Genomic DNA, 11,227 nt, shown 5'->3' on the forward strand with positions numbered 1-11,227 from the left:
CTCAGTGACAAGAGGTTATCCATTTCTACTAAGTTGGAGACATATCAAGAAATGGATTAACAACCAGGGAAAGCACATGGTTTTTGAGTAATCGTCCCCCAAAGATTAAGGGAACCACTAAGGTAAAACAAGAGGAAATCAGGAGGAAACATCTATCACATATGGAGACTGACTCCTCCTGCACATAAACCTTAATTCTTTGGGAAAGAAATATTTACCATACTAATTAATCAAGGACAGACATTTTATACAGCTACATACCAGACAACAGGAGCCTGCTTAAACTCATCATGAATTCAGTACGGTAAGTGGAAGGGATACCTCATTATTTGTTGACAGATGGCCTAGCCACAAACTCACATCTTCTTGCACTGTGCAATTGCCATCAGTATTTTGTATTTTAACTTTGTGAGTAGGCCCAGCTTAGCTTGAGTTTCACAGTTGTCCATCACTGGGGCCAGACTGGAACTGGCTCTTAAAAGAAAGGAAGGAACGAGTGTGCCCATTCCCCACCCTGCATGTGCACACGGGGAGGGCACTAGCATGCAGTCTCAGGGGGTGCCAGGGCCAGGGCAGCTGGGGTGGGTGCCAGTGTACAGGGTCAGAGATGCATTGAAGCAGGGAGCTGATCGTCTCCTCTCTGGCAGCTGGACGCGGGTCTTTCCCAACTCAAGCTTCTGCCTTGCTCTCGCCTGGGAAGGCAGGAGGAGAGTGCACAGTGTAAGTCCTTAGCACCATCACCCTGTAACCAGTGACACAGGTGCCCCAGGCCCCATGATTGGTGAAGGGCTGGAGGGGGACCCCTCCACATGGGACATTCCTGCAACTCTCTGTGTCCTGGGGTCCCCACCACGGGCATGGGAGACCCACTAGCTCCAGCAGCGTGTGGTGGAGTGATGCCAGCACCTTGCAGCTGCAAGACAGGATGTGGCACATGGTCCAGTGACATGAGGGGCAGTGAGGGAGGGGCTATCCTCAGCTTGGGGGCTCATTGCCTGGCCCACAGGGAGGTGCTGCCCTGGGTCACGACTCCCAGTCCAGCCCTTGGGCTCTAGTTGGTATCTTATGTGAATGTCTCCCCCGCATCATAGCAGCTCCAGCACTACCCGTTGTCTCCTTATGCTCGGAGATGCCCACGCTCCCATATTGCCATCCTTTGTGACACTCTCAGGGGAGCCCGCACCCCTTCAGAGGAGTCCTTCAGCCCCAAGCCCCTCTCCGCTGTCTCCTGTCTGAGCACTGAGAGCAAGCTGGGCTACGTCACAGGTGCCACATGCCTCAGTTCCCCTGGACTCAGTCAGGCCTTGCCAGCTTGTAGCAGAGGAAACATTGCCAGGTCTGGGAGTCACTCCTTTCATTACATTCATGCTATAGCTCCCTTCCTCCGCAGAAGAGGCAGCCGGGATTTCCCCAGTGCTTTGATCTCACAGTTCATGCACATGGTCAGTGAGGCACAAGCTCTGTAAGGCTGTCCAGGGCCAGGCAGAAATAAAGGACTCCAGCCACAAGCGTGGGAAACAGCTGCCGGGCTGGACAGCACAGGCTATGTTGTGAACATCTCGGGGCCTGGTTTGCCATCAGTAGACTCAACAAAACCTAACTTCAGATTTTCACCTGCACGATACACACACGCACCCCACCTGCATCAAGGGGGTGATGTGCTCAAAAGCCAGCTACGAGCCCTCTGAACAGGGCACCGGGAGCTGCCTCTGCTCGGGTCCCTGATCAGCAGGTCCAGACGGCCCCTCCTGACCTGTGGGCTGAGCCTCATGGGGAAGACTCAGAAGTTGCTTGCATGAATGGTGTGTTCCCCCCGCGGCTGGGGGGTACAGCTGTGGTGGCGGCAGTGGGAGCCTGGTGGCGGTAAGCTGGGAGCTCCTGCAGACACCACGGGGGATGCACTGCCACGTTCAGGGGTGCATGTGCACTCACATGCATCCCCTATGCATCCCCTTGTGTGCATCATGGCAGAAATTTGTGGCCCTCAACTCCCAGGTCAGCCCGTCAGCATTTTAATCACAGTGGATTTGTGATTGCCAGCGTTTCCCTGCTCCACCACCTAGCACTGACAAAAGGGATATGGTTCCCAGCGGGGCCGGGGCAGGGCAGGGAACGGAGGCCCCCACACCTGTCCTGCAGGCACTCGCCTTAGGGCCCTAGAGGTGCAGGTGAGGGAGCTCCAGGAGGAGGTTAGCAGGCTGAGGGGCATCAGAGAAGTGGAGGACAAAATCGGTGGGTATTTCCTTTCCCTGCAGGGCCAAGCACCAAAGGGAGAAGCACCCCAGGAGATGCCCTCCACAGCAGAATGGCAGAAGGTTCCCTCCGGAGCCAGGGCTCCTCGCAACGGTGCACGACCAGCTCCCCGAGTCCAGCTGGAGAACAGGGATGAGGCCCTGGTGACACTGGAGAGGAGGAGGAAGGAGAGGAGGAAACCTCTGGAGAGGAGGCCACTCCACGGACTGAGCAGACTGAAGGAAGCAAGTTGACCCAGAAGAAGAGACGCCGAGTGCTCGTCATAGGCGACTCCATCCTGAGAGGTACAGAGGGTCCCACCTGTCACCAGGATCCCTTGACACGCGAGGTCTCCTGTCTGCCCGGAGCGAGGATTCAGGATGTGGTGGATGATCCCAGCCATTATCGAGCCCACTGATTTACTACCCCATGGTACTAATTCATGTAGGCACTAATGATGCAGCCAGGAGAAGCCCAGATCATCTGATGGACTACCATGCTCTGGGGGGCAAGCTGAAGGGGACAGGGGCACAGGTGGTCTTCTCATCTGTCCTTCCATTGAGCAGACATGGAGGATGGCATGAGGCCTGTGTCAGAGAGGTCAACTTGCACCTTTGGGAATGGTGTCTCAAGATGAGCTTCAGCTTCTTGGACTTCAAGATGAGAGACACGCTCGGCTGCGATGGGCTTCACCTCTCTCCCAAAGGTAAGCGTGCGTTCTCTTTCAGGCTGGCTGATCTCCTCCGGTGGGCTTTAAACCAGGCTCGTTGGGGGAACAGGAGCATGAGGTCGGAGGGAGCCTCGGACCACCAAACCAAGTGTCGCCCACAAGCAGCCCAGCCAAGACTGACAATGAACAGAAGAAATACCCAGGTAAGAGACCCAGATAGTCCATGGATTAGGAGGGCGGTGCATACACCTTCAGAAGGCCTTAAATGCCTATACAGTAACGCTCGTAGTATGGGGAACAGGCTGGAGGAATTTGCCGTCCTGCTAGCTAACACCAACCCAGACATAGTGGGGCTCACTGAAACGTGGTGGGACACGCACATCAAGGGCTATAGGCTGTACAGGAGAGACAGGACAGGGAGGAAAGGCGGGGGTGTGGTGCCCTACGTCAAAGAGCAATTCACGTCCTCAACAAGCAGCGTTGGGTCAGAGGAGGGGCAGACTGGAGCACGCTGGGGCAGAACACAAGGGGATCGGGGGGAAAGGGACTTGACGGTGGGGGTCTACTACAGACCACCCAACCAGGGAGATGAGCTAGACTGGGAATTGTCAGGTCAGCTCGCGGAGGTAATCAGGTCAAAGGATGTGGTCATCACGGGTGACCTAAACTATCCGGACATTTCCTGGGAAGAGCAGTCAGCCAGGTCTGACCGCTCACGTAGGTTCCTAGTTGAGATACAGGACCTCCATCTAACCCAGGAGGTGCACACCCCACCAGGGGAGACGCCTTGTTGGTCCTGGTCCTGGCCACAGGCGACGACCTGGTGAGGGGGTCTGTGGGTGCTCGACCACCTGGGTGACAGCGACCATCGCCTGCTGGGATTCACCATCCAGGCTGAGGGTGATACTGGTCCTTTCTAGGACATATTAGTTTAAATTGGGGCCCCACAGGAGTGTCATTCCAAAGAGTTGTGACAACTGCTGGAAATGGCCTTGTTACAGCTCCCCGTGTCTCAGATCAGAGTCCCCTGAAGGTGCCCCCAAAAGCAGTAGCATTCCTGAGTGCAGATGTGGTGCAGGCTTCGGCAGAGAAAGGGTTAATTCTGTGGAGTCAGCCCCAGGGTCCAGGTGAGGCTGGAGGGAAGGGAGAAGAGCTCCAGATACAGGGACGGGCGCCAGGAGAGCGGGGCTGGAGAATCACGCTGGGCAACGCCGGCCCCGACGCTGCAGGATCTAACTGAGGAGTCCTGCGGGGAGAGAGGGGAGACGTCAGCACGGGGCAGGGACTAGCGGCACTGGGGAAGGGCCACGGGGGGGTCTGACAGGGGCCAGGGCCTCTCTAGGGGATTGTCTGCAGCCTCCGGGTGGGGGGATGCTCTTGTAGGGCCCGGGATGCTCTGACCCAGGGAGTAGCTCTAGGTGTGGCCTGATTGGCAGTAATGAGGGTGATGCAGACTCCTCCTCTTCCTCACTCTAAATGCTCCATGCTCCAGCTCCCACCCATGCTGGGCTGGGCAAGAGTTGGGGTGAAAGGGCAGGGGCACCCGCTTCGTGGGCCCCCTGTGCAGCCTGTGGTCCCTGAGGGGGCGGGGGGCTTCTTAGGGGTGGACTGAGATGGAAATTACCTGTTGGCTGGGGAACGGGGCGGCCTGGAAAACAAGGAGAAACATGGTGAGGGTCTCACCAGAGGCAGCCCCTCTCAGAGATCAGAGATCCTGCCCTCACCCTGAGCCCAGAGATGTGCAGGGTAGACCCCAGTAGGGATCCCTCATCCCCCATTAAAAACCCAAATCACGGTCTCACCCAAACAGGGCTGGATAGAGGGGTTCCCTGTGTGCACGTGTAGGTATTTCCCTGATCTGGATTCACTACTCTGTGCTTCGGTCTCTATTTCCAGAGAGCATTCGGCGAGGATGAATTCAACCAGGGTCACGCTTGTGTGAGCCACAGTCTCAGCTGGGAAGCTGTGTTTGTATTTTCATCCTGACCGAGGACCGGCAGGGAGACACGGGCAGAAACAAGTGCCAGGAACAGCCCTAGACCAGACCATGGCTGTGCACATTTTGGAGGCGCCCGCGCTGTATTTTCTTTTATGCCAAAAGCAGCAATTGCAAATGTAGGGAAGAAGGAGGTGGCGAGGGGTGTCAGCAATAAGGAAACGGGTTCTGATAAGCACGGGTGCAAGAGAAGATATACTATCCTTTCATACCACAGACACTTTTCCTCCAAAAAGAAAAAACCCCACCTGCTGGATATCGCAGCGAGCATTATATGTGAGAAATACGGCAGTAGCACCACCCGCTAGTTCCCAGGTAGGTGTGAAAGCTGCCTGGGCCTCGCAGGGAGCAGAGCCGGGGGCAGCGCTTTCTCCTTTCTGCTGCTGCTCCTCGTCTCCTGCCTCCAGGAAAGGAGAGGCTTGGGGCAGAAAACCCCGCTGATACCTCAGGCCCATGAAGTCCCACGGGGGGGTACACCCAGGGCCCCCACCCCCTTGGGACTGGCACCTCCGAGCCCAGGGTCACTGCCTTGAAGCAGAGCAGAGGAAATGCCCAGAGTCAAGGCAGGGGCAGCTCTGCCCACCCATGGCCCCTGCTCGGCCCTGCCCCTCAGAGGAGGGAGGGACAGTGGGATCCAGCCCCAGCCCCAGGAGGGGAGACACTGGCAGGCCCCTAACGAAGTCCAGGGCAGTTCGTGCTGGGGTCTGACAGGGAGCGGAGCCAGCAGACAGACCTACAGGCCGAGCATTTTGCCCCACCGATGCCTCGGCTCCAGCATCCCAGCCGGGCCCCACTCACCTTTCTTGTTCCTCAGGTAGACGAGGAGTCCCAGCGCCAGGAAGATCAGCCCCAGCACAAAGCCCCCGACCCCCGTCAGCATCTTGCTCCTGGCCGAGTCTGACTGCGCCTCTGTGGAGACAGGGGCCGGAGGTGAAGGGCTCAGTCCGGCTCCCACCCCCTGCTCACACCCCTGCCCCTGTGGCAAAGGGGCCTGACCCTGGACAGCCCGTGTGGGGCTGCACCAAGGGAGACCCCTCCCCTCCAAGACCCCAGGGGCTGCCCCGGGCTCCCCGTTCCTTACTCCAGAGCACGGTGACGGGGCCCGGCAGGCTGCTGTGCTCCACCTGGCAGGTGTAGACGTCCCCGCTCCGGGGGGTCATTTCCAGCATCACCAGGATCTGGAAGGTCCAGTCTCCGTTCTGCATCAGCTCCGTGGACACCACTCCGGCCGTCTGCTCCTGCCCGTTCCTCAACCATTTCACCTCGATCCCGCCGGGGTAAAACCCCGTCACGGAGCAAATCAGTGTGTCCGGGTGGGCCTGCACCCCTGATTTTGTTGGGGAGACTTTCACCTTGGGCTTTCCTGAGTGGGAAAGAGATGGAGAGAATGAGCTGGGAGAAAGAACGATACAAAGGCAAATCTTGCCTGGTGGTGGTCCGATGTCCCGACAGTGAGACGTGCTCTGCCCCGCTCCGAGCAGCTCCCCGCGACGCTGCCCCAGCCCCGGGGACAGGCCCTCGCCTGAGGACTGGTGTGCGTGGGGGGTTGCCTGGAGTGAGGGGAACTGGCAGGGATGTGGGGGCTGTGGGTCAGGAGTGTGGGGCACCAGTGGGGATGAGGGACTGTGGCTCGAGACTGAGGGGCACTGGTGGAGATAGGGAGGTGCAGGTCAGGAGTGAGGGGCATTGGTGAGGATGGGGGGGGTGCAGGTCAGGAGTGAGGGGTACCAGCTTGGCTGGGGGGGGGGGCTGTGGCTTGGTAGTGAGGGTACCGCCATGTCAGGGCTGCTCAGTACCACAAAGCAGCAGGGGTAGGTGGGGAGGGGGCAGCTGCACCTGGCCCCACATCCTGGTGAGTGAAGGAGGCAGGGGAAGCTCTCATTTTCCATGATCAGTAACCAAAATCAAATACCAAAATATAGACGTATTTAGATTGTATTTTATTGTAATGACTGAGGCACTGGCTGGTTTCCAAATTCGTTGAAAACTGTAAATATCTCAATAAACCTTGTGTGCAGCTGACACCTCTATATACAGGGGAGTTTCATTTTAGTCATGGAAAAATGTGGATTTGGGGCTTTTTCATCACAGAATTTGAGACTTTTAAACACAGGACACCCGGACCCCTGCTCATCAGGATGAGACTCCTGTTACCCCCTGAACACAGCCACTTGTCCCACACCCAGAGCAACAAGCTCGTCTTCTAGGAGAGGAGCGAGACCCTTCTGGTTTTCTGCCCTGCTGGAAATGGGACATTCCCCAGGGTCTGCGCAGGCAAAGCTGTCTGGGGGCCCCAGGAAACCCCCAGCTGTGGTGCCCCCTCCCAGACAGCAGGGACCTGCCCCCACCCTGGGGAAAGGCTCCACAGGGCTGAGCTCCCTGGGTCCTGCCTGTGGCGCAAGTGCCCCTGCCTGGAGCCCCCGAAGGGCCTTGGGCAAAGCTCCTTGCAGTGACTGGTGTCTGGGGCAGGGAGCGCGGATCTCAGTCCCTGGTGGGTGCCGCGCAGCCTGCCCCCAGGCCCCGGCCCACCGCCCCTCACCAGCCACAGCAGTGCTAGGGGTGGAGAAGGGCCGAGCCCCCGAGCCCACAGCTCCCATTGCTGCACCGCAGGCAGTGCCTGGGCTCCTGTCCGTCCTGACCATGGGCGACCCCTGCGCCCCTCCCCTCCCCTGGGGGGGCTGATGCTCCTGGGGCACTTCTGCAACCCCGGTGAGACCCGACTGCCCCCTGCCCCAGGGGTGTCCCTGCAGCTGCCCCATGGTCGTGCCCCCGCAGGGTGATAGTGTGACCCCTCTGCACCCACCACCTGCCCCCCGGGATCTGCACTCCCACCTCCTCGTGTGCCCCCCCATGTGATTTCTTTCCCCTCCCAGTCACACCTGCCCCTTCCTCTGCCCGCGCCCCGGCGCAGCGCTGCCCCTGCCCTGTCGGCGTGGGGGGGCTGTGGGGGCAGCTGCAGCTCCTGCCCCTCCCCGCCGCCTCCCTGCACCCGGGGAAGGCGCCCGACCCCCGTGGGCACCGCTTTTTTTTTTTTTTGTTTTTTTTCTGTTTTTTTGCACCGGTCCTGGAAGCAGCAATACCAGGTCAATGCATGGAGTGGACGGAGCGCGCGGTGATGACGTCCCCGGCGCCCGCGGGGCGAGGGGCTGTGCGCGAGCACCCCGGGCCTGGCCCCGCCCCCGCCCCCAGCGACCACCCCAGCCCCGGGCCTCACCGCTGCGGCCGATGACGTGGCCCTGCTCAGCCACCCCGTAGTTGCGTCGGCAGAACCTGTCCGCCGCGGCCCGCGCGTCCTCCAGCACCGCCTGCCGGCTGTTCCAGGACTTGGCCCACGCCTCCCCCAGCTCCGTGTCCGCCACGAACACGCCCACGTCGCTGTCGAAGTGAACGTAGTCCTGCCGGTCCCAGGTGTACCTGTCCGGAAACCTCACGCGCCGGGAGCCGTTGGTGAAGAGACAGTCACACTTGCCCTGGTAGAGGAAGTGCTCTGGGGCGGGGGGGACAGCGCGAGGCGGGTCAGGGCCCCCACCGCAGACCCCCGGGGGCAGAGTGCCCGGGCAGTCACTGCTCTGGGACCGCACGGGGCCCCCGCCCCCCGCCATCTGCAGCCCTCCCGCCCCCCCGGGCTGCCCGGCTGCCCCCCCCCAGTACCCCCACCTCAGACCACTGCCCGTGCAGCCCCCGGTGTCCATCGGGGGTGTCACTGCCCCGGGCGTGCACTGTGGGTCCCCCCGCACCCCCCCGACACCCCTGCCCCTAGCCCCGGGGATCATTTCCCCGCACAGAAAAGCCCCGAGCTGCGCGGCTCCGGGCCCTGCCGGCCCCCCCGCGCCCTGCTCACCGGGGGGCTCCGTGCAATGGGCCACGCGGGTCCCCAGCACCGCCAGTGTCGCCAGCACAGCCCCCGCCCAGCGGCCCCCGGCCCCCGGCGTCCCAGCGGTCCCCATCGCGGCGCAGGACAGAGCTGCCACCCCTCGATGTCCCGACAGTGAGACGTGCTCTGCCCCGCTCCGAGCAGCAGCCCCGCGACGCTGCCCCAGCCCGGGGACAGCCCCTCGCCACCCCGGGGACCAGTCAGCATCGGGGCGGAGCGGCGTCATCTGTCGCCGGGTGCAGCCGGGCTCAGGGGGCCCCGCGCCACACTTGTCCCTGCTGCAGCAGAGTGGGTGCCTGCCCCCGCACCGCCCTGCCCCGGGGCAGCTGGATGGTGCTGGAGGGAGGGGAGCCCAGGGCCACGTCCACAGAGGGGCACGTTTTGCTCCCAGGGACCCAGCCCAGGGGAAAGCCCCGTCTCCAGGGCTCAGCCACCCCTGGGCTCCCTCAACTCATCTCCCAGACGGTTCCCAAACCCTGACTTCTCCCTCCCCTCTGCATTTCCCCCCACACCCTGTGCCCCTGGGCAGGGCCCTTCCCCCCACGGCACAGGGGGGAGCTGAGCCCCAGAGCCGGGCAGTGCTGCGCAGTGCGGTACACGGGGCTCCTGGGGCAAGGTCAGGACCTGCACGCCCGAGTCCAGGCAACCTTCAGGACTGTGCACCCCTCTGCTCCCCCTGCCCCTCTGCCCAGCCTGCTGTGACCACCCAGCCCCGCAGACAGAGGTGCACCTGGGTGCTGAGGGCGGGCAGGACGGGTGCACACTGAGGGATCCCAACCCCCCCCCGTGAGCAAAGGGACTAGAGAGGGGTGCAGGGCTGCAGGGCTTTGGTCCCTGGGACCCGATTCAAACTGGTGAAAGGCAGGGCCCCGTGTCCCATCTCCCCCGAGCCCCATGCATGGCACCTGCTGTCTGGGGGAGTTTGTCCATCTCCTCTGGGCTGCTGCTTCCCCTGCCATCGCTTCGTCAGCACAAGCAATTTCTCCCATGAGCAGATCCCCCCCAGCCCCCTCCTCTCTGCCCAGGGCAGCGTTGCATGTGTGCCCACCGCCCTGCTCTCGCTGTAGCTGCCTGAGCTTGTGTCCAGGGCAAGTGCCCCCAAGAGAGGACCTGGCCAGAGAATGGGGCTTCCTCTGGGCCTGGCTGGCCCTGTGCACCCAGCCGGCCATGCAGAGCACCAGGGGGGTCAAAGCCACCTGCAGTACAGGGTCTTGGACACCTGGACCAATGGTCGGAGCAGGAGTGGGAGAGGGGAAGTGGAGCCCCTCACTCCACATGCTGAGCCTGTGCTGCTGCCAGCAGCTGGTGAGGGGGCTGGCGAGGGGCCTCTTGGGGAGCATGGCACTGCGGGGGGAGGCCGGGGCCCCGACAGCCCAGTGGTTGGGGAAGGAGACATGTTTTTTGTACTTCCCAACCTCCATAGAGTGGAGGCAGACACCCCGCTCCCCCAGCGGGACTCACTTGCAGGAGACAGGAGGAGCAAGGGCATCTGCAGGGACATCCCAGGGCCACCTCCAGCTGAGCAGAACCTGGCGTGACCCGGCTCCAGGATTTTCCAGTCCCTGTCCAGGACTCAGCCACCCCAGAGGGGCTCAGCTGGGGATATTCCCCCTGGAAGTCACCATGGCATCCTGTGCACCCGCAGGCTTTGGCTTCCACAACCACAGCCCACTCTTTGGCGAGAGAGGCAGCGAGCTGCTGGGAAGAGATGGGCTCCACCTCTCTCCCCTGGGAAGGAGGCTCTTCTCAGCCAGGCTGGCTGACCTGCTCCACCGGGCTTTAAACTAAGCCCGCTGGGGGATGGGGGGCCTACTGCCACTGCTGGCCTGCAGAGCGACCTTTGCAAAGCCAGCGGACCAAGGCACTTAAGGGAGCCCACCCCTGCCCCAGCCCTGGCACAATCTGTGGGCAAGGCAAGAGCCCCCAAGGGCACACTTGCCTGCCTGTACACTAATGCCAGGAGCCTGGGCAACAAGCAGGATGAGCTCGTCCTCCTGCTCAGTGCAAAGAATTATGACTTCGTTAGGATAATGGAGACCTGGTGGGACTCCACCCATGACTGGACCATGGGTATAGAGGGCTATACCCTGTACAGGAGGGATCGTGTTGACAAAAGGGGAGGGGGTGTAGCTCTCTATGTCAAGGAAAGCTACATGTCCCTGCAAGCTGATGTTGGCGACCGGCATGGACAGCTAGAGACCTCTGGGTAAAAATTCGTGGGGAATTCGGCACAGGGGACACAACGGTGGGAGTCTACTACAGACCTCCCACTCAAAGTCCTGAGCTTGACCAGGAGTTCGCCCGGGAACTGACTGAGGCCGCTTGCTCCAGGACCTTGGTTGTCACGGGTGACTTCAATTACCCGGACATCTCGTGGGAAGATCACTCAGCAAAATCCGAGCGGTCGCAAAGCTTTCTCTCGTGCGTGGATGACCTCTACCTGACTCAAGAAGTC

General features: G+C 61.2%; 1 protein-coding gene across 5 annotated transcripts; it reads right to left on the reverse strand.

Annotated features, from left to right (window-relative positions):
- Window positions 1-10,792, reverse strand: LOC149851908 (DLA class II histocompatibility antigen, DR-1 beta chain-like). 5 transcript variants are annotated; one of them, XM_090030240.1, is made up of 6 exons: window positions 8,740-10,071; window positions 8,113-8,385; window positions 5,980-6,261; window positions 5,147-5,807; window positions 4,527-4,550; window positions 40-4,148 (listed from the first exon to the last, which is right to left on the reverse strand). In XM_090030240.1, the coding sequence occupies exons 1-4, from the start codon at window positions 8,996-8,998 to the stop codon at window positions 5,632-5,634; spliced, it is 990 nt and encodes a 329-aa protein (XP_089886366.1). In that variant the 5' UTR covers window positions 8,999-10,071; the 3' UTR covers window positions 40-4,148; window positions 4,527-4,550; window positions 5,147-5,631. The 5 variants fall into 5 exon arrangements, with proteins under 5 accessions (XP_089886363.1, XP_089886366.1, XP_089886365.1 ...); XM_090030241.1 differs by having other exon boundaries at window positions 61-4,148; window positions 5,697-5,807; window positions 8,740-10,052; XM_090030237.1 differs by having other exon boundaries at window positions 1-4,148; window positions 8,113-10,792.
- Between the last annotated feature and the right edge of the window lie 435 nt (window positions 10,793-11,227).

The sequence above is a fragment of the Crocodylus siamensis genome, unplaced genomic scaffold (genome assembly GCF_052110815.1).
Source record: "Crocodylus siamensis isolate JL-2025a unplaced genomic scaffold, ASM5211081v1 HiC_scaffold_43, whole genome shotgun sequence".
Classification (NCBI taxonomy): domain Eukaryota; kingdom Metazoa; phylum Chordata; order Crocodylia; family Crocodylidae; genus Crocodylus; species Crocodylus siamensis.